General features: G+C 26.0%; 1 protein-coding gene across 1 annotated transcript; it reads left to right on the top strand.

The window, feature by feature from the left end:
- The first annotated feature begins 91 nt into the window (after positions 1 to 91).
- On the top strand, positions 92 to 23,756 carry LOC107436590 (glutamate--cysteine ligase). The gene is made up of 15 exons (XM_043048715.2): positions 92 to 402; positions 1,051 to 1,160; positions 1,851 to 1,970; positions 2,992 to 3,057; positions 5,887 to 6,000; positions 7,370 to 7,428; positions 8,586 to 8,803; positions 9,615 to 9,731; positions 9,816 to 9,954; positions 13,203 to 13,315; positions 13,396 to 13,488; positions 14,952 to 15,056; positions 18,925 to 19,006; positions 19,241 to 19,462; positions 21,790 to 23,756. Exons 1-15 carry the CDS (start codon positions 253 to 255, stop codon positions 22,041 to 22,043), a joined length of 1,962 nt encoding a protein of 653 aa, XP_042904649.1. The 5' UTR covers positions 92 to 252; the 3' UTR covers positions 22,044 to 23,756.
- Positions 23,757 to 24,086: the final 330 nt, after the last annotated feature.

Below are 24,086 nucleotides of genomic sequence, written 5' to 3'. Positions count from 1 at the left end.
GAATGAAAATTTATATCTGAGTATTTGTAATATACATTATAATATGAATCTAAAATAAAGGAAAACTGATGCCTTTTTTTTTAAAATCCAAATCCAAAAGATTCGTTAGAAAAGGAATCAGTCGTACTCAATATATTAGCAGAAAAAAAAATATTTATATTTTGCAACTTTCAATCGCTTTTCATGATTTCAACCTTGATTTAAATATTTCTTAATTGATTCCTTGTCTATGTCAGTCTTTCATTATTAATAATGGGTTTGTTAACTGAAGGATCCCCCTTATCATGGGAAGAAACAAAAAAGTATGCAGATCATGTTAGACAACATGGTGTAATTCAGTTTATAAAATTATATCATCGCTTAAAAGACCGGCAAAATGATTGTTTGAAGTGGGGAGATGAGGTAAACAATTATATAACATTAAAAAAAATTGCCATTTTTAAAATACAGATTGTTTTGTCCTGTATAAAATAAAAATTTTTTAATACTAAATGTTTTTTAAATTAATTTTTAAGAGTCAAGGCTTATAATTGCGATAATATTTTTTATCTGTTTGATGACCTTGAATTCAATGGATTATATTTTGTAAATTTCTTATATATATATTGAAATATTTTTTTTTAATAATTTTTACTTCCCGGAAAATTATGCGTTCAATTTTTAATCTTCAAATTAAAATATAAATACTATTTAGGGTAATACTGGATGAAAGTATATAATAATTAAAATAGTTCTACTAAAATTGGTAGTATTATATTTTCCTATTGATCTAGTTTATTTTAATAAAATTGAAACTTGTATTTTTACCAATTTTATTACAGTTCTTTTAAAGTAGTTACAAACCTGTAAACTTCAAATGTTGTACAAAATTATTAAGGTCATTTTAATGAATGAAAAAAAGATAAATTTTTCTTTAAAAAATAATGTTTATCGATTACATATTTTTATGTAGATACATTATTATAATGTATTGAAAATGAATTAGTTTTGTATTTATGATTGTTTGTATGAACTAAATTGTAATTTATTTATTTTTCTATTTTTGTGTAGATTGAATACATGATTATCAAGTTTGATCATGAAAGTAAAACTGCTAAAGTTTGTTTGAAAGCTGAACCTTTGCTTTCAGTTTTACAAGAAAAAGAGAAAGAAAATAATGGGTATACTTTTATTGATTTTTATTTGTGCCAGTGATTTGGAAAAAGATGTGTGTTAATTTAATTATTTTAATTATTAAAGATTATAATTAAAAATAGTTTTTTAATCTTATGGTTGTTTCCAATAGTTATGGGCTAATTTATTTTTACAAAATAATTGTTAACCTTTACAACATCTATGCACAAAAAAATTTCAAACCTTTTTTCAAATTACATTAAAGTCAGATATTAGTTCATTTGATTTAGATTTTTAAGCTTACTGTAAATTTAAATTCATTAAAAATTAATTTGATTTAAAATATTATTTTGGCAAAACTATTTTTAAGTTGGACGAAGAACCATTGGGCCGTTTTATTTATTTTATTTCACCCAACTAAATTTTTTTTTCTTTCTTTTTTTTCTTCTTCAAAATATATGTTGCAAGTTAAATATTTTTTTTCTTCCTTTTTATAAATTTTTTTTTCATATTTTCAAGCTATTGCTTTGAAGTCATTTACTATATACTGAATTTAATCCATACAAATTATCAATTTTGTGGTTTTTTAACACACGATTAAATATAAAATTCGGTCTTCTGTCTTAACTATGTGAACTCTTTTTAATTAAAGAAATCTTGATTGCATATAATAATTTATGTTGCATTATTTGTTTTAAAAGCATTTGATGAGAAAATTGGATTTCTTGTCCATCTAGTGACGTCAAGGCATTGTGGCGTCCTGAGTTTGGAGCTTACATGATAGAAGGAACACCAGGTAAACCATATGGGGCTTTATCTTCACATTTCAATGTTGTGGAAGCTAATATGAAATTTAGGTTAGTAGGTTTTATTGGTTATTATAAAAAGTTTTTATTGAGATATTTTTAATTTTTATCAAAACAGTTCTTCATTATTTTTCATTGATATTTTTTTAAAGGTATTGTATTGAAATAGTATCATTAATGTAGTAGGAATATTAATGATAATAATAATGATTAATCATAATGTATCATATTAAAAATGGTGTTTACCAAAGGATAAAAATTAAAAAGTTGCCGATTGACTGTTTGTTTGAAAAATCTTTAAGTATTAAGCTATCTTTAAATCCATTAAAATTTAATAAATTTAAATAGTTATCCAAAAATAATAAATAAATATTAATTTACAGAAGGAAAAAGCCTGTTGTAGATAGTGATTTATTTAATTCAAATGTTTTACAAGGACAATGATAAAATATTTTCATTTTGTTAGGACACATGTAGAAATTAGAAATAATCTATTTAGATACGCATTTAAATGAGCCTCTTTAGAGCTATTTTGAATAAAAACACCTAATAAGGGATCAATTAGAATTCAAGAAATTCTGCATATTAATAAGCTATTGAAAGCTTTGAAGAAAAAAAAGTTTGTGAATTCTTTTACTTCTTTATTCTAAAGTTGTACAGTAGGGAACTGATTATCCGGAATGATCGGGACCACCGCTATTCCAGATAGCTGATTTTTCCGGTTTTCTGAATCGCTACAAAAAGCCGTTTTTTTTATTGTTAAACCTAACTAAAAAATAATAATATTTGGAAATGATCTTAAAAAGAAGAAAAAACGATGAAGTAATACACTAATGATTATTTCCAAAATGATGGTAAGGTAAACATCTTTCAAAAAAGAAAGAGAAATCCTAAAATTTTATGAGGGAAAAAAAAAAAAAATTTTAAATGGCGGGAAAATTTATTGAATTTCGTTCTGATTTTCGGATAACGGGTTCTGTACTGTAATTTCTTTTTTCATGTTTAGTATTCTTCTCTTTTCATAGATACGTATTTTAATCCTTTCAACATGTTTTTTTAAATATTTTTGTAGACGAGATGAAGTAACTACCTTATTGCAAGAGGATGAAAGCATACTATGCTTAACAAGTTTTCCACGGTGAGTAACACATAGTTTGTTTGTTAGGAAAAATTTGGTGCTTGAAAGAAGTGGTTGATTTGCAATGGTTGAAACATTAAATTTTGTTATGAAAAGGTTTGTTGACTAAAAAAATTATTATTTGTTGAAAAGGTTCGATGAATTAGCATGAGTTGAGAATGTTGGTTGATGTATTTCGATCTGTCCCTATTTTATTCCAGAGTGATGTAGACATGCAATTATTTATCAAAAATCATAAATTGTTTAATAAAGAATGAAATTATAATAATTATTTGAAATTATATGGAGCTCATAAGTAAAGAATAATCTTCAGTGTTAATATAAATATACCATATCAAATTATAAATTCGCAAAATGTCCCCGAAGGTGTAAAATATGAAATATATATCTTATATAAAGTATGTCCAGTATATTGCGTGCATCAGAGTTATATTTTTTGTGTACAAAAACTGATTTAAATTGCTATAAACCCTGTGTTTAATGACTGATCATATAAAAATCTTAAAAAGTAATCATATTTTTTTTTTTATAAAATTTAATAAGCATTAAACTACATTTGTTTTTGAATTAAAGTTTTGCTACAAAATATAAATTATTTTTTCAAAGAGTTAGATCTGTAATTGTTATTTCAATTTTAAATATATTCATTAATAAAAATTTGATAATAAAAAAATCTCTAAGCTGGCAATTTTTGAATTTTAGCAAATGTAAAAGAAGAAGCTTTTGAAGAATGTTGAAATCGAGTTAGGACAGAAGAATTCCCATAAACAATAAAAATAAATTGTTATAAAATACCTATTGCAAACAGCCTGATAAAATAACTTGGAATGTTTCCCTTTTTTCTTTATTAGATATTGCAGTTGTTTCTAAACTCTATTAAAAGTGTTTAAAAAAACATGGTTTAAAAGTACTGAAAGAAATCTGTTTCAAATTGTTCATGCATGATTCAAATCAGCACATCTTGAAATAAGAGCCATATCAATTTTTATCAAATGCAATCTAGATATGCATATTTTATAACTGCCAATTTTTATTCATATAAGTTTTTAATAATAAGTTTAAAAATAATAATTTTAATAATAATAACTTTAGCAATAGTAACTTTAATAATGATAATTTTAATAATAATAATCTCATAATAATAATTTTATCATTTAAGTTTTTGTCTGTAAAAATATGGTTATACTTAAAAAAGCAATATAAAAGTTTTCTATTCTAGTTTTTCTTTTAAAGTTATATATATAGTTATATTAATATGTAAGAAAATGTAAAAAAAATGATAAGAAAAGTGATTTTTTTTATTATGCTGCTGTATATGTGTAAAAAATAATTTACACATATACAGCAATGTAAAAAATAATTTATGTTGTTTGATACATTAAAAAATATTTATACATTTACGAAAGTATGATGTTTTTAATGATAGATATTTGATTGAGGTTTTTTGTGAAGACAGTTTAATCTTATGTTAAATCTGTCAAAAAATATCGCCTGTGAACTTATTTTGTGCAGACCTATTTCAAAATGTATACTGAATGTAATTTTTTTAGACAGTCATGATGACTCAACATGAAAAGTAAGCATTTTTTTTTAAACTCTCTGGCATCTAATCTCTCTATCCAGTTTGCGTGCAAAATTTATTGGGTTGTATAAACACCTTTATTTACAAACAATCTGTACACACATCGAAAGATTTGTTAAAATAAACTTTTTCTTTAATTAAGAAATATTTTGCAATGGAAATCTATCTTTTTACTACTTTCACTTAGTATACTACTAAAAAAGCAGGATATAAAGATTCAACATTATTTTCTTCAGGTTATACAGCCTTATATTTGTGTTTTTTAAATGTTATCATAGGATGTTTTGCTAATCAACGTTTAAAATAATAAATTATAACTAATTTTCAAGTCAGGAAATTAATGAAAAAAAATGTTTCTTTGGTAATTTTTAAACTTTTAAAATGAAAATGTCTCCTTTAAAAAATTTTACTAGAATATCAGAGTATATAATATAATCATAATAAAATTCAATAGGTTTAAGTTATAGATTATTTAAAATTTTACATATCTATTTCATTACCTTGAATGTATAATGTTTTCCCTTAGGACAGCGTAGCACTTCTACCGATGCTAATAAACTGCATTATTTATCTTATTTAATCTTTTGAATTCCCAACCTTAAGTACATAGCATAATTCTAGATCTAGGATCCTAGAATCCTGGGTGCCATGATGCCCAAAAAATCATGGATAGCACCTAAATATTTAATAAAGATTAACCTATCTTTTTTAAAAAATTGTATACTTCTTATAAATTTGAATACTCTTGAAAATAAAAAGGATCTTCATGATGCCCAAAAAATCATGGATAGCACCTAAAAATTTAATAAAGATTAACCTATCTTTTTTAAAAAATTGAATACTTTTTATAAATTTGAATACTCTTGGAAATAAAAAGCATCTTTAAAAATATAGCTTGTATATTTGTTATATTGCTTAGCTTAGTTATCTGTGCATTAAAATTGTAAAACTTGCATCTGGATGTGTGAGATAAGTACCCAGATGCCTATTAAAGAAGTCTGGTTCTAAAACTGTTTAATGTCTTTTTTATTATGTGAAATACTGTTCATTAGCTCAAAATATATTCACGGTGAATCATTATCTTATTTTTCTGACTGTACATTTAATTCATGCCCAGTTGTAATATTTCTTTTCATGCTATGATTTTTATATAACTATCACTTTTACTTTATATTGTGTTAATTATTTTTATAGGTAGGAAACTAGTATAACTTATCGCTATCCTAAATTTTCTAATTTATTTTAAGCCTAGGTTGTCCAAATTTCACTGTACCTCCTACACAGATTGACCCGAAAACAAGTGCCTTACGATCCTTATTTTTTCCTGATGATGCTGTATATGATGGTCATCCTAGATTCAAGTAAATGTTAAAATTAAGAATTTTCTAATATAATATACTTTTGAACGAACTATTTGTAATAAATAATATTTTTGCATATTATGATAGTACATTACTGGCTGTGGCTAGGATTTTATTACAAAGGGGGCTTAAGGTATTTTGTATAATGCATATGTTACATATTAATTACATTTATTAGTTTGTGACATAATAATAATTTACAACTAACATGAATAATACAGTTCAATATTGTTATTTTAAATTACCTAGTTTTACTAAAGCATTTATGAGAAAACTTTTTATTCTCTAGAAAAGTTTCTTACCTAATTCTGGAAAATGTAATAAATCTAATTATTTAAATTTTCTACCCAACTTCAATTATAAATTGTTCAAATATTAAGCAATTAACTTAAAGAGCCTTTTTTTAAAAAAGAAAAATTATTTATTGTGCTGTAATTTTTCTTAGTATCAAAACCTTTTTATATTAATAAGAAAATCAAAATTTTGTTTACTACTTGGCCCTGAGATAGTAATTATTAAGCATTATGCTTGAAAGATTTCTTAAGTGTGAAATAAAATACAAATCAATTTTAGTTTTTAAAAATGATTCAAAAACATTTTATTAAGGTTCTATTAAAAAAAAAAAAACTATTTTTACGAATTTTGTTGACAAATGTTTTGGTTATCAGAGATGAACCCCTATATCCTGGTCATAGCTGTGGCACTTTGGAAAAGCTTGTAAATGCTCATTTGATTAAACGCTGCACCAATTATATTGATTGAATCCTAACTTTGGAAATGGTAAATGCTGTTGGCTATCTTATTTTGTGTTATAATCACTATGATGTTGATTAGTAATAAAATGCCTGTTGCAAAAATTTCCATGCACTAGTACTAATGTAAGCCTTACTTCTCAAATTTAATTTTTTTTCTTCTAAAGAACTTAAAAATTTACTTAAAAAAATAATTAATGATGGATTATGTTATTAATGAAAAATTGTTTTTATTTGAAAACAGCAATATGGAAGCATCACTTTGAAATAATGCACTACTGAAATAATGCATTATTTTTTAATTGTGATAAATGAGAAATAGGTAACACATCTCTCCAAGTCAAAGAAAATATCATAAAACTTCTAGAAATGTTTTAGACTTTAAGTATTTAGTTATGACTAAAGTATGTCTACATGTTCAATTTGTGAAAACTTTTTAAATACTTTTAGTTTTTGAAATTTATATTGAATTCATTCGTTCATAATACATGACACAGTTTTATATAAATGAATTTTTAGAATTTAAATCTTTACATATGTGTTTGCTCTTGTTTTTGATGAATGGGAATGAAAAAAAAAAAATACTCTAAAATTGCTTTCATGTTTACTTTTTTCAGAACTTTAGCTCGAAATATTAGAGAGAGACGAGGAAAAAAAGTAATAATCAATGTACCAAGTAAGCAATTTTTATTTTTCATTTTAGGTGTTTAACGTCAGTGCTTTTAAAGCTTTCTTAATTTTGATTTTTTTTTTAAAAAAAAAAAAAAAACATGTGTTTTATTTTCAAGAAACCAACGACTGGATGTACAAATGTCAAAATTAAGTTATAGAAGTACTTATTGTAGTTTTTATAGATTTTCGTGATTGCAGAATTATTACAATGTAAATTTTTGAATCAATGTTTTATTTTTAGTTCTCTGGTAATGAATGTCTGTTACTTTAAAAAAAAAAATTGTAATCTCAAACTTTTTTAACTGATTAGAATGTGGGGATTTCTTTCAACAAAACATTTTAAAAACTTATCTCACTTTTGCCTCACAAAAATTATTACATCATGGTAACTTTAAGATGCATCACACATCATTTCCAGTGTCGAATCTGATGCTTTATGTTTGTTGATTAGAGATAAATAGCAGTGATATAATAACTATAGACTACAGGTTTTATGACTGTTCTTTTTTTAAAAAATTTATTGACTAATATAAAAATAAATAATTGAATGAAAAATAAATAAAAACGAGTGTGAGATCAGCAACAGATCAATAAAATAGTCATTTTATGTATTTTTACAACCTCTTGAATTATATTATACTTTAATTATAATTTTATTGAAAGACATTTTACATATTATCTATCATTGTTGTGAATTCTAAAATTGTTTTAATCAATTTGTTTAAAGTTGTTCAACTAGTTTAAATCCACAGTTTTTCAATCACCTCCTAATTTACTCTACTACTAGTTTTTTCAATATATACATTTAAATACAGTTTTTTACATTTAAAATACAGTTGTTATACGTTTGAAATACAATTTTTTCAAAATCTACATTTAAAATTACAAGCGTTTTATTTGGGTGGGGATTATTAGATGGGTTCTTATAGGTGGTTTTTTTTAATGTTTGGAAAATTTTGAACCTGACATTTTAACACAATTAAGCAATAAAATCATTTTAGTTCATATCATTAATCAATCATTTTTAGAAAATCGTCGATCAATATTTCAAAATGAGAGTTCTTTTGAAATATTATTTATTTAATTAAGAATATTTTAAAGTAGTTGTAAATTTGTACAGTGTCTAAATATATAATACACATAATCTTTTTTTTTACACAGTTTACAAAGATGTGAACACTCAAGACCCTTTTATTGAAGATTTTTCTCAGTTGGGGGATGATGGTGAAGCCAAGGAAGCTGCAAAACCCAATCATGTATACATGGATACCATGGGGTTCGGTATGGGATGTAGCTGTCTACAGGTTACTTTTCAAGCCTGCAATATTACTGAAGCAAGAATACTGTATGATCAGTTGGCAGGTCTTTGTCCAATTGCTGTGAGTTAGAGTAACTATCCCGTTTTAGATTATACAGAATTTTCATCACACTTTAGTTTAGCATCATTGGTGTCATTTTTAAGGAGATAATTTTTATCAAACTATTTCATTTTCTTGATGCAATAAATTCTCTGTCTGTTCATGTTCAACTATAAATTTTTTGTCTAATTTAATGACCTCATCATTTAGCTGCAAGTAGGTTACCGTTTCTCTAAATGGTCATTATTATTTTAATTTGGTTCCTAAAAAGCCCTTTTATCATTAGTATCTCTCTTTTTTTTTCTCTTAATGTCAAATATTAATCCTTTTTTAAAATTTTCAGAATTTTATCAGGAAAATTGAGATTTGTTTGAAATTAATGCCATAGTTAGCCTGCACAGAGTTTTTGTTATGTTTGTTCGAAAACATTCTCAATTTACAAAGGATTCAGCCGAATTAACCTGCATTTTTGCGGCAAAATTTCTCTTAGACATTGAACTTGTCTTAATTAATTCTCCTATGTGTTGATAATAAAATTCAACACAAAGAACAGACACTTATAACTGAATTAGCATGGGCTCCTTTAATCTTTTCTAACTTTCGTGCTGTGTTGTCTGATGATTGAGGAGCTGTTTTCCGGGAAATGTTCCCAGAAGTTGTATATAAATTTTCTTTTAGATCGAAACAAGCTTAGGGCCTTATGGCTTTCATGCTTTAGGGCCTTATTTCTGTTAAAAAATGTTAGATGAAGGAAATTCTTTGTTTTTATTCACTTACTTATGATGAGACAACTAAAGAAAACTGATTAAATTATTTGTCTAACTTTATTTAGCTGGCATTAAGTGCTGCTTCTCCTGTTCATCGAGGCTATCTTACAGACAAAGACTGTAGATGGGACATAATAGCTGCATCTGTTGATGACAGAACAGATGAAGAATTGGGTCTTAAGGTAGAATTAGTTTTTTTTTTTAAAGTTTATAAGGTACATTTTAATTGTTGTTTATTGTTTGTAAAGCAAGTTCATTTTTTACAGCCTCTAAACACGAATAGGTTTCTTATAAACAAGTCTCGTTATGATTCAATTGATTCCTACCTCTCACCTGCTGGAGAAAAATTTAATGATATCAAATTAGTTTATGATCAAGATATTTACAACATGTTGAGGGAAGCAGGTGCAGTATTAATGAATTGTTTATTCTTTTTTATTTTATTTTATATGCATTAATCTTTTTTCATCTGCATTTAATTTTATTTTGTTTTTCAAATTAAAATTTAAAAGTAATTGCCATTTATCTCGGTGTATAAGTTGAGTTTTCAAACCATAAAAATGTATTAAAATTGGGTTATTAACTAATACATCGGTAATAAATTCAGGCATTCGTTGATTTTGAAATATTGATGCATTATAAACAATGAGATAGATATAAATAATTATGTATTTACTGCTTTTAAAAATTATGTTCAATAGGTTATATACAATTTTTCGTAAAATATTCCTGTAAGTAGTTTAGTTCTTTGAACGTTAGAGACAATATTAGAACACCATATTTTTCCTCTGGTTTATTTACACTAAAATTTTCACTTAATTCGAACAAAAAATCTGCACTTTAAATTTTTTGCCTATAATAAAACAGAATTGCTGCAACCAAGAAAACCAAAAAAAGAAAGAAAAAGAAAAATTTTAAATTTCTCCAAAATAAGAATTTACTTGACTTAAAATCTGGAACTGTCTGCGAACATAATGTTTATGATCTTGTTTTATGAGAAGCTTTATTTTTTAGTTGAAATNTGAATAATTATGTATTCACTGCTTTTAAAAATTATTTTCAATAGGTTATATACAATTTTGAATTTTCTCTCATCATATTTTCTTTACCTATAAAGTTTTTTTTTTCTTTTGAAACAATACTTTAAATTACATTCAGAAAAAAGAGATGAGTAAGAAAAATTGAAATAATTTATTTAAGTGTACTTCAAAATTATTTTCAATAGGTTATATACAATTTTGAATTTTCTCTCATCATATTTTCTTTACCTATAAGGTTTTTTTTCTTTTGAAACAATACTTTAAATTACATTCAGAAAAAAGAGATGAGTAAGAAAAATTGAAATAATTTATTTAAGTGTACTTCAAAATTATTTTCAATAGGTTATATACAATTTTGAATTTTCTCTCATCATATTTTCTTTACCTATAAGGTTTTTTTTCTTTTGAAACAATACTTTAAATTACATTCAGAAAAAAGAGATGAGTAAAAAGAATTGAAATAATGTTTCTAAGTGTACTTCAAAATTATTTTCAATAGGTTATATACAATTTTGAATTTTCTCTCATCATATTTTTTTTTCCTATAAGGTTTTTTTTTTCTTTTGAAACAATGCTTTAAATGACATTCAGAAAAAAGAGATGAGTAAAAAAAATTGTAATAATTTTTTTAAGTGTACTTCAAAAACTATAACACAAGAAAACTATAAAGCTACAAATTTAAAGATTCCAGAATATCATCTGCACCGGATTCAGCAACTTTAGCTGTAACATCATGCGAGTCCCACTCTGCAATATATTTTCATCTTCATCAAAAAAATTTTAAATAATATTTTTTTTCATGTTTTTTAATTTGAGAAATCTAAAAAAAAAAAAAAATTTTCAGCATTTGACTTTTATAACTAACTTAACAGAAATTTGCTATCTCTTAAACAAAATTAGGGAGTCGACTTATACTACCTAATACAGTAGGGAACCGATTATCCGGAACGATCGGGACCATCGCTATTCCGGATAACTGATTTTTCCGGTTTTCTGAATCGCTACAAAAAGCCGTTTTTTTATTGTTAAACCCAACTAAAAAAATATATATATTTGGAAATTATCTAAAAAAGAAGAAAAAACGATGAAATAATGCACTAATGATTATTTCTAAACTGATGGTAAGGCAAACATCTTTCAAAAAAGAAAGAAAAATCCTAAAATCTTATGAAGAAAAAAAAATTTTTTTTAAAAATCGCGGGAAAATTTATCGAATTTCGTTCCGGTTTTTTGGTTTTCCGGATAACGGGTTCTGTACTGTATAACTGATAAACATACAATACTTTCTTATACATACTTCAGAATATATAATAACTTAATTAGGATGTTAGAAAAGAAATGGTTAATATAATATATTAAAAAAGGATATTACTCTTTTGGTATTTTTTATGGAAAAATATTAACCTTTTGCAGCAGATTTTTCATTATGCATATTTTTCATATCTTTTTTTCATTATTTTGTATTAATTATTGTCAAAAAAAGTGAAAAACTGTATCTATAGCTCTTGTTTTCATTAAAATGGCAATTGTGAATAAAAACAGTAAAAAAAGAAATAAAGTATTTTATTTAACTGTTAATGCGTGTTTGTGAAATTTAACGTTGAAACTTTATGTAATAAATATAATCCTGTAATTGTAATAAATATAATCCTACATGTTTTTCAAATTGCTACATAAATTTCTAAAAATGAAGGGTGTTTAGAAAAGGGATTTCAATAAGTTATAACCATTCTCATTGTTATTGAGCTTATAAATATTCATTTCACCAAACAAAAGGTTATATTTGGTCTTACTATCCTGTTTCAAGGAATTTGATCTTTATTTTCTGTTTTGCTCTTTTAATTAAATGACAAATTCTTGCTATAAATGAAATATATCATGTATTCATAATATTTTAGAAATAGAATTTCCAATTAATTTTAACTGAGCTTTGGTTAGTACTTTATTATTTTTTTACACAGCTTCTGAAATATTAACAATTTATATTTATTATCCTACATTGATTTTTAAAAAGAAAGCAGCTAAAATTCGAAAACATTTATATTAAATCGTAAAATATTCCTGTAAGTAGTTTAGTTCTCTGAACGTTAGAGACATGATAAGAACACCGCATTTTTTCTTCTTCCGCTGGTTTATTTACACTAAAATTTTCACTTAATTCGAACAAAAAATCTGGACTTTAAATTTTTTGCCTATAATAAAGCAAAATTGCTGCGACCAAGAAAACCAAAAAAAGAAAGGAAAAGAAAAATTCAAAATTTCTCCAAAATAAAAATTTACTTGACTTAAAATCTGGAACAGTCTGTGAACATAATGTTTATGATCTTGTTTTATGTGGAGCTTTATTTTTTAGTTGAAGTCATATGTGTATGATTTGTAAATGCTAAATATTTATTTTAAGCAATTGCTTTGTCCTTAACCCACCAGTATATGCGGGGATAATGGACTGAAATTTTCTTAACGTACACCTGGAAAAATCAGGAAGTTTTTTTTTTATTTTTTTTAGTTGCATCCTTGTCATCAAATAATGTTTAAAAACAATATTAACTGCTCATAAGTTAATATTTTTAATGTGATTATTTTGATTTGTAAATAAAAATGTTTTTTTTACAGGTATTGATCATTTATTGGCTCAGCATGTAGCACACCTTTTTATAAGAGATCCTATTTCATTATTTTCTGAAAAAATTGATCAGACAGATGAAGAAGATACTGACCACTTTGAAGTAAGCTAACTTTAACTATTTAAGTTTATGAGAAATTTTTTTATTATTGTCTTATACATCTTGATTATTTCTTCCTTTAGAACATTCAGTCTACAAACTGGCAGACAATGCGATTCAAACCTCCACCTCCTAACAGCAGTATTGGTTGGAGAGTAGAATTTCGATCCATGGAAGTAAGTTTATTAAGTGATATTTTCTATGTTTGTTATGTGGCTCAGTACTGTTGTTGACGTTTCAGATCAATCAAATTTTCATATTTTTCCTGGAGTTGAGAGTTAGCGTTTATGCGCAGTTTTCAACTCTGAAATGCCACACTAGTTTAAAGACAAAATACAGAAATTTTTTGAAGTCAGAAATACTTTATGATTTGATTAGAAATTCTATAAATGGTCATCCCGATAGTAGGCTTAGAACGACCCCTGAACTGCAATTGGCAAGTTACATTTTAGTGCTGAAAGGCATGTGTAAAAGAGGTATTAAGTGTGAAAAGTTGGGAACTTTTGTGATATTTTAATTTTCTAATTATTTTCTTATTTTAATCATACGTGGATAATGATAGGAACCATTGAAATTTTATGGCAACTTTATTTAAAATTATCATTTTGCTATAAATATGATTCAATTTTTCATTTACTTAATTCTTCTTTATGCTACCAATACTTTATATTATATCTGTTAAGTCTTTAAAAATTGTTATCATTTTTCGGGAAATTTCAACTTGGTTTAGAATCGAAATTTCATGCGCTGGGTTAAATTACCGATAATTTAATATACTTTACCAAATATTTAATGAGGGTGATTAGTGACTATAAGAAGCTTCCAAATGTCACTGTAACTCATGATTTCCTCAAGATTGGATAAAATCATTCTCATTGATGATAATCATAGTGGCTCAGAGGATAAAGTTATCGCCTCCCAATGAGATGGCCCAAGTTCGATTTTGTACCCAGATCTCACTGACCACAGTGCTGACGTAAAACATCCTCAGTGCTGGACAGATCATGGGTTTCTGTCCTTTTGCCATCAGGTTAACCGTTTCAGGTTTTAGTAATTTTCCTCTAATGTCATGCAAATACGAGTTAGTTCCATCCAGAAGTACTCCACAAATGCAATTTTTTCCCAATACTAGATTGAGGAGTTCCCCTGTCTTCTGGTTTGGGTTCAAAATTTCAAGGCTGCGAAGTTGAGCACTGATAGCTGTAAACTCAAAATTGGGTTGGTTATTTAACAACGGTTATAAAATATTTAAAAAAAAACTCATTAATGATGTAGATAGAAATAATATTATGACGAAGAAAAATATAACCAAATTTGGCATTCCCATGAATATTCTTTTAAAGTTATTAGGTAAAAAAGGAACTATCCATTAGTGTTTTGAAGCTGAAGACTTTAACTAACTGGTCAGAGTTTATCATCAGTCCTATCAGATTAGAGTTTTTACGAATTGAGTCTATTTCTTGTATCCAAAATGCTTTTTATAAGTTATTTTCTTATCAAATATTTGTAGAAACTTAATTCATGTCTTTATCAATCTTATTATCAATTGTAATTTAAAACTTAGAAATTAATCAATGAATTTATAATCACCTATATTTAATTTGTCATACATATTCACAATACACAACTTTTGTTTCAGGTTCAACTTACTGAGTTTGAAAATGCTGCCTATGTAGTTTTCATAGTTCTCCTTACAAGAGTTATTTTGACATTCCAATTGAATTTTCTGATTCCAGTCTCAAAAGTAGGAATTTCTTTAGCTAAACAAACTAATATAGAAGCTCATTTTTATTTATCTTATAATTACTTCATGTATTTTAACTTCAAATGAATCTCATGGAGGAAACTAAAAAATTTCTATTTAGCCATAAGACATAAACGACCAACAGACTTAATCCATTACACATCTAATGGACATAAGGAATCATCGTACATTTATTCATTAGACATACTAAGAGATCATTCAATAGATATTTACTTTGTGATAATTTTAAGATGTTGTACCTCATGATGAATCTTATTGAGAAAAATAAAAACAATTTCTATTTATTCATAAGACATATAGGAATTATTCGACATTTATCTACTACTATCCATAGGATCGACTATATACATAGGCGATGAGAGATCCTTATACATTTATCCATAAGACACATTCAAAGATGAATTAAGAGATGTATATGCTTAATATTTACTTCAATATAATTTTAAAATGTTTTACCTCATGATGATCATCTATTTATTTATTAGGGGGTCATTAGACTTTTATCCTTTACACTCTACTATAAATCCACCAGACTTGAGTGCATGCTAATGATTCAATTATATGTCATAGGCTAGGTGAAAAATCTGGTTTTTCCAGTTTGCCCATATTAATTGTGAGGCTTATTGCAGTGAACCAGATTACACCCTACATACATACACTATTTTGATTATCTGATTAGTTTTATCTGCTTGACAATTGAATAAAACTAATTTTCAAATCAGTATTATTTTCAATTTATTAAAAAATAGTGTTTATTGTTTTTTTTTTTTTTTTAACTATAATGAATAATTTATTCTTTTTCTCCAATATTTTGACAATCATAAGTTAGCCATGGCTTTTTCAAATTGTCCTTCATTTAGTCTTGCTTTTATGATTCTTCAAATATTTAACCCACTGGCGGTTTAGCAAATGAGCAAAATTGGTAAAATGTTTCTCCCCAATACACTATTTACCTATCTAATAACATCGAAAAACGAGTTCTGCTATGCAGAAAAGACTGCAGGTTAAAGTACAACTTTTTATGCGCTGAACCATCAGTAAGTTAAGGCTTTTTTTTGTTTCAAATACTTTATCCATCTAAGTTTGATGGCTCTCTCTTTTGAATGCCTGATAATTTGGTTAAAAATTTTCTTAGTGGTTGTAGTATCAGGTATTTATTTTAGCTTTTAAATATTGATAAACATTTATAAGGCCTTGTATAATTGTAAAGTTCTGTAGTTTTTTTTAGCCATTTTTTCTTCCTTTTTGGTTCAATTTTTTACTTCATAAAATAATTAATTCTTGTAATAATATTTCATTGAATATCCATATTTCATACTGAATTTTTATTATATCTCATTCTTTTGTAAACTTGTTATAATCATTATTATATCATCGCTAGGATTAGAATTTTTTTTATAATAAGAACTTTTTTATTTACAGGTTGATGAAAATTTATCCAAAGCTCAAAATAGAGACGCTGTTCTTAACGAGAAATTTTGGTTTCGCAAAGAAATAAAAATGTTTTTNTTTCAGGTTTTAGTAATTTTCCTCTAATGTCATGCAAATACGAGTTAGTTCCATCCAGAAGTACTCCACAAATGCAATTTTTTCCCAATACTAGATTGAGGAGTTCCCCTGTCTTCTGGTTTGGGTTCAAAATTTCAAGGCTGCGAAGTTGAGCACTGATAGCTGTAAACTCAAAATTGGGTTGGTTATTTAACAACGGTTATAAAATATTTAAAAAAAAACTCATTAATGATGTAGATAGAAATAATATTATGACGAAGAAAAATATAACCAAATTTGGCATTCCCATGAATATTCTTTTAAAGTTATTAGGTAAAAAAGGAACTATCCATTAGTGTTTTGAAGCTGAAGACTTTAACTAACTGGTCAGAGTTTATCATCAGTCCTATCAGATTACAGTTTTTACGAATTGAGTCTATTTCTTGTATCCAAAATGCTTTTTATAAGTTATTTTCTTATCAAATATTTGTAGAAACTTAATTCATGTCTTTATCAATCTTATTATCAATTGTAATTTAAAACTTAGAAATTAATCAATGAATTTATAATCACCTATATTTAATTTGTCATACATATTCACAATACACAACTTTTGTTTCAGGTTCAACTTACTGAGTTTGAAAATGCTGCCTATGTAGTTTTCATAGTTCTCCTTACAAGAGTTATTTTGACATTCCAATTGAATTTTCTGATTCCAGTCTCAAAAGTAGGAATTTCTTTAACTAAACAAACTAATATAGAAGCTCATTTTTATTTATCTTATAATTACTTCATGGAGAAAACTAAAAAAATTCTATTTAGCCATAAGACATAAAGGACCAACAGACTTTATCCACTATACATCTAATGGACATTAGGGATCATCATACATTTATTCATTAGACATACTAAGAGATCATGATTGAATAGATATTGACTTCATGATAATTTTAAGATGTTTTACCTCATGATGAATCTTATTGAGAAAAATAAAAACAATTTCTATTTATTCATAAGACATATAGGAATCACTAGACTATCCATAGGATCTACTATATACATCCATAAAACATGAGTGATCCTTATACATTTATCCATAAGACATATTAAAAGATGAATTAATAGATATATATGCTTAGTATTTACTTCATTATAATTTTAAAATGTTTTACCTCATGATGAGTTTTATTGAGAGAGAAATAAAACATATATTTATAATTAGGGGATCATTAGACATCCTTTACACTCTACTATAAATCCATTAGACTTCAGTGCATGCTAATCATTCAATTATATGTCATACGCTAGGTGAAAAATCTGGTTTTTCCAAACTACCAATATCATTCGTGAAGCTTATTGCAATGAACCAGATTATACCTTACATACGCACACTATTTTGATTATCTGACTAGTTTTATCTGATTGACAATTGGATAAAACTAATTTTCAAGTCAGTATTATTTTCAATCCATTAAAAAATAGTGTGTTTTTTTAAATAAAAAATATAATGAATAATTTATTCTTTTTCTTTATATTTTGACAATCATAAGTTAGCTATGGCTTTTTCAAGTTGTCCTTCATATTTGACCTTGGTTTCACAACGATTCTTCAGATATTAGTGGTGGTGGTTTAGCAAATGGGGAAAAAGCGGTATGTTTCTCCCCAATACACTATTTGCCTATCTAGTAACATGGAAAAACCGGGTATGCTATGCAGAGAAGACTGCAGGTTAAAGTACAACTTGTTATGTGCAGAACTTTTTAAATACTTTATCTATCCAAGTTTTGATGGCTTCCTCTTTCGAATGCCTGATCATTTCGACCATAAAAATTTTCTTAGTGGGTGTAGTATCAGGTATTTATATTAGCTTTAAAATATTGCTAAAAATTTATAATGCCTTGTATAATTGTAAAGTTCTGTGTTTTCTTTTTAAATTCAACTTTTTTAATGTCTTCAAAAATTCTGCTTCTTAAAATATTTTTATTAAAAATCACTACTTTTTTTTCTCATCAATAATTACTTGCACGTTGTGCAAAATAAAAGATCGAACACCTGAATAACTTTTGATTTAATGATCAGATTTTTTGTTTACTATTATACAATCTAAATGTTTCAAGAAACAAGTTTTTTTAGCTACTTTTTCTTTTTGGTTAATTTTTTTATACTTCATAAAATAATTACAATTTAAGTACAATTTTTGTAATAATATTTCGTTGAAATATCCATATTTCATTCTGAATTTTTATTGCATATTGTATCTCATCCTTTTGTAGCATTTTTTGTAAACTTGTTATAATCATTATTGTATCATCACTAGGCCTATAATCATTTTTATAACAAGAACTTGTTTTATTTACAGGTTGATGAAAATTTATCCAAAGCTCAAAATAGAGATGCTGTTCTTAACGAGAAATTTTGGTTTCGCAAAGATTTAACTACTTGTAAGTGATATTATAAACTCATTCAAAATTATATGTATTGATGAATATAAATCAAAAATAATGCTAAATTTATATAGATTTCATTTAATGACCAAAAGTTGAAAGGGAAATTTAAAATTATTTACTGCACCCATTATATGTAACTTAACATTAATATAATAAAATTGTTTACAACCTATGTGTATATTTAATTTTTTCTTCTTTTTTTTTAATGAATTTCTTTTGAACTTTTAGGTGAAAGCCCTCCTGTGGCTACTGCTTACATGGCTAGTTGCTGTAATCCTGATGAATGTCAATATAAATTAATGACCATAAATGAAATAATCAATGGGAAACCAAATGAATTTCCTGGATTGGTGCCTCTGATACAAAAGTTTTTGACTAGCATGGATGTAGATGTTGACACCCAATGTACAATTCAACAGTATCTAAAACTGATACAATTGAGAGCTAAAGGTAAACATTAATTTTAATATTCAATATAAAAATGTTGCTATAGTTTATTGGATTTTGATTGTTTCTCCTAGTGCAATAAAAAAATGTGGGTTTTTTTTAACAATTTAGACAATTTTTTAAAAAAACTGCTACTAAAATATAGTTATTAATATACTGCTAAATATTAGTTATTTTATCACTATCTTAAGGAAATTACCCTAGATAATTAAACCTCTTGATTTCTACTAGTTTTAGGAAGTCAGGATGTTATAAAATTTAATAACTTCCAAAATTGCAAATAGAGTTGAACCTCTTTAACGAGAAATAGACTGGGCTATCATAATTATTTAATGTTAACCGAATTTTGTTTTATCCAATACATTATAAAAACAATTTATTGCGTATCCTTAGTGCAAGTTATGTATTACATTATTGTTTGCAAAAATATTATTATGAACAAAACAAATTAAAATAAGCTTATAAGTTTTAATTCGGGGGCGGATCGAGAAATTTTTCCTGGGGGGGGGGGTCATAGACTCAGATTTCCCCATATGCCCCCTTAAATAATTTTAAAAATATTTTATTTCTTTTGCAAACTATTAAAACAATTATTATTATTAATTTTTTTTTCAATTTGGATCCGCCACTGTTTTAACTACTTTATTCTTACTAAACTATTTTATTTTTATTCTTTTATTTATTTGCCCATCTGCTACTGCTAACAAAGAAAGAAAATAGAAATAGCATTCCTCAAAATGAATGGTTGTGGTTTTATTAACATACTGATTATCTATGCTATGTCCAGTTTCCTTCCATGTTAAGTGATAATCAACTTAAAAATTTCATGTTAAACATAGAAAATACAACAGTAATTGATTGCTGGCCAACCATATGTTTCATGTAAAGCAATATTTCACGTATTAATGAGAAACGGTGTCGTGTTAATGATATTCAACTGTATTGATTTGTATTGCTTATTTATATTTTTAATAAAATATTCAAGAGCATTTTCAGTAATTTTTTTAACGAAAAAGAAAAATGAAAGCATATTTTTCATTCCTAATCTATGATATGAGTTGAATGATTAGCTTCAGAGTAAGACTGAATTGAGATTACTTTCTCAGGATAAGATAAGTAATATTACTAAATAATGAAGTTAATGTTGCAACTTTTAAAATAAATGTATTTTATTTTGTTACACGAAATTATACATTGAAGAATATTATAAACGTAATGTGAACCAAAAAAGATATTTCATGTATCATATGTTTTTCTTAAAATTTATATTATTTTGTTAAAGCTTTTGTATTTTCCTTTCTTATGTTAGCAGCTGGTTGAAAGTCTTTTTTGTTCTGTTTTTAATCATATAGATATAATTTTTTAAATGTTTTTTTGACACATTCATTAGTAGTTTTGTTCAAAACAGTAACATATGCCATACCTTAGAAATTTTGTTTTTTAAAGTTAAAGTATACGCCTGCATTCTAAATTTGTTAACAATTCCTTGACCAACACCTTTTGCCATTATTAAAATGGCTATGGGTCGAACCAAGAAAGGTAAAATTGTGATATATACAGTAAATGATAATATGGCATTATCAATTAGGCAGCTATCTGGGAGTTATATACTGTGCACCTTAACCTTGTGTCAGGAGTATCTGATAAGTGTACACTGGGAAATGTCTCCTTAATCTTAAAAATACGGGGTGTGGGCACAAGTGTATCTTTTATGAACAAAATTTTTATTATTTCTCACAAGCTAGAATGCTATATTATATTTTAAATATTTAACTAGGGCAGGGTGATATACAAGACTAAATTGAGACCTATTTTTCGTCCGACACCTACTTTAACATGTATGATACAATTATCAAAAAAAAAAAAAAATTTATCTGAATATCAAGTTTATAAATCTACAGGTTATGGTGTAAAAACAAATTTATAATCATATGTCATAGCATGTATTTTTTTACCTAGTTTATAGGCCCATTATAACGAATATACATGATGACAGTAAATGTTTCTATATATATATATATATATATTGTTCCAATTCCAATAAAAATATATTTTGTAAAACAGTGATCAATGTTCTATTCATGTGAGCGTTTAGAAATGTTCTGTAATTCTTTTGTAATTGTAATTCTTCTAAATGTAGAGTAATTCTTTTGCAAAGATAACAATCAGCATGTCATGTGTAACCAAATACGAGACAAAAGAAAGATACAAATAACCAGAAATTCTGAAAGATGAACCAAAAATAAAACATTAGATATTCTTTGTTTTCTATAAAAACTCTAATTATTAATTTAAGTAACTTATTATAAATAATTTGTTTTTTATCTTAGGTGATCTAAAAACATCTGCACGGTGGATAAGAGATTTCATAGCCCAACATCCAAATTATAATAAAGATTCTATTGTAAATGAGAGAATCAATTATGACCTAATGTGTGCTGCCGATCAAATAACTCAAGGTAAAAAAGGGTGCCCGGAACTTTTAGGCAAACCATCCTCGAGGACCACAGATGACATTCCGAATGCTGTGGAGAAAGCAGAAAAAAGTTATTCCAATTCTGTACTTCTACGTACTTCTAAATAATGCATATTTTTCTTACTAAAATAAATATCAATAAATGTTATGGAGATTGCTGTATAGATTATTAAATATAATTGAAAAGCTTAGTCGAAGAACATATAATGATTGGCTGTAAGGCTACAATAATCCTTCCGACAGATTTTGAAACCAAGGTTGGCATGGTTTTGGACACAATGGTTAAAAACCATGACTTTTACCATCCTGTCAAATGTCTAAAACTCTTTTTGTCCATGGTGAGATTTTTTTTATTATCATTATTGAGATAATAGCAATAAACTATAACCTCCATCCATGTTTTTAAAATTTTTTTAACAGTAGTTTTTATACTTTTCGTTTTATACTACCAAAAGCTAAAGACTTGCAAGGTCAGATGAGTCTCTATTTAATGGTGCTCTACTTAATGATAGTCCATTTAAAGACTATGTTGCAAAGACTCTATGTCTCTACTTAAGGGTGAAAGTTTTGAATGTATAGAAATTTTTTTCTAAATTGGATGATTTTCTATTTGAGGAAATAAGTTTGGTTAGAGGATTTCTTTAACTATAATAAAGATATGTGTAATAAGTGACTTATGAAAACATTATAAATGAAAATGAAAGTAATTTTGCAAATGAAGTGAAATGAAATCACTGCCTTCTTATACTAATATATCTATTGCTATTCAAGTTTTAAGAAGATATATCATTTCATAGCATGGGAGATAAATTCTTTAATATGCTTGAAAAAGTGGATAAAACAGTTATCAAAACAAGACTGCAATTGAATCAATGAATATTTAAAAATTGCTTTTAATTTTTTACTTTACTTTGTTTTTTTAATTTGAATTGTGCAATAAAAAAATATTTTGGAATACGCCATTTTATTTTAGACATAAAAGAGTTAAACCCACTGAGTTTAGAAGTATTTCAATAGTTATTTCTGCACAAATTCTATTTAAGGGACATTCTGTTCTACTTAAAAATGATATTTCATGGTCCCTTTAAAGTTGTGACTGTTTTTTTAATTCAAAAGGTTCAACTGTCTTTTTAATTGGAGATCTTGTCTTTGAAATGCTAAAAAAAGAAAAGGCTCTTTTCATATATATTTTTTTCATAGCTATTACAAACTTAAAGGGCAAAGTTTTGTAGATTCGAGTTTATGGAATAAATCCTCATTATATTTTAAAATTTATTAATGCAATCTTAAAAATACACTGAATTGTGGTCTTTCAATTGATATTGAATATATATTTAAAATAAAAATATTAAAAGATATAGTTATGCATTTATTTTTATATGCAATATGTGAATAAAGGAGTAGTTTTAAGCGTTTAAACTATTTCAGAACTATTGGATTGGTCAGAAATGTTCTAAAACCAAATTTTTCAAATTCAATAAAATGTCAGCACGTTCTTCAATTAGGCTTTTCAAATAAGATCTGATATTGTATTTTTAAAATAAGTTCAATTTATGTAAATGTTGTAGAAGAAATATGTATATATCATTTTAAAAAATGTTTTGATAACACTTTTTACTATCACCTGTTATTCTGTTGTTTTATTTTTAATATTTTAACACATTAAAGCACTGCTTAAAATGACATAAATATATATTGAAATTGTTAAAGCCTTTTATATTCATTTTTCACTTTAAATTTTTTTAATACATGTATAAGAATATTTTCTAAATTATTTTTTGTTGCCATATATACATTATTAATAAATTGGTCACATTTTTATTTTACACTTTTTTTCTATGATGTAGAGATGTTTTAAATGAGTTTCTAAACAATATTATCACAAAATCGTAACAAACAATCTAAACAAGAAAAGTTGACTGCAACAGAGACTATTATAACGCCAATATTATTGTTTGCAAAAGCTTGAATAGCACAAATACAGCAGAACTCTTGTTTTTACATTGTTTTGTACGTGATCCCACTTCCTAACCTCACTTTCAGATGGCCCATGAAAATTGCCTATACAGATAATGTTTAATTATTCCGGATTTAACATTATTCTTTTATAGTAAATTCTGTTTTTTGCATTTTTCTGACTGACAAAAGTAT

The sequence above is a fragment of the Parasteatoda tepidariorum genome, chromosome 6 (genome assembly GCF_043381705.1).
Source record: "Parasteatoda tepidariorum isolate YZ-2023 chromosome 6, CAS_Ptep_4.0, whole genome shotgun sequence".
Taxonomy (NCBI): domain Eukaryota; kingdom Metazoa; phylum Arthropoda; class Arachnida; order Araneae; family Theridiidae; genus Parasteatoda; species Parasteatoda tepidariorum.
The sequence above is the reverse complement of the archived record's forward strand: the minus strand, read 5'-3'. Positions and strand labels throughout refer to the sequence as shown.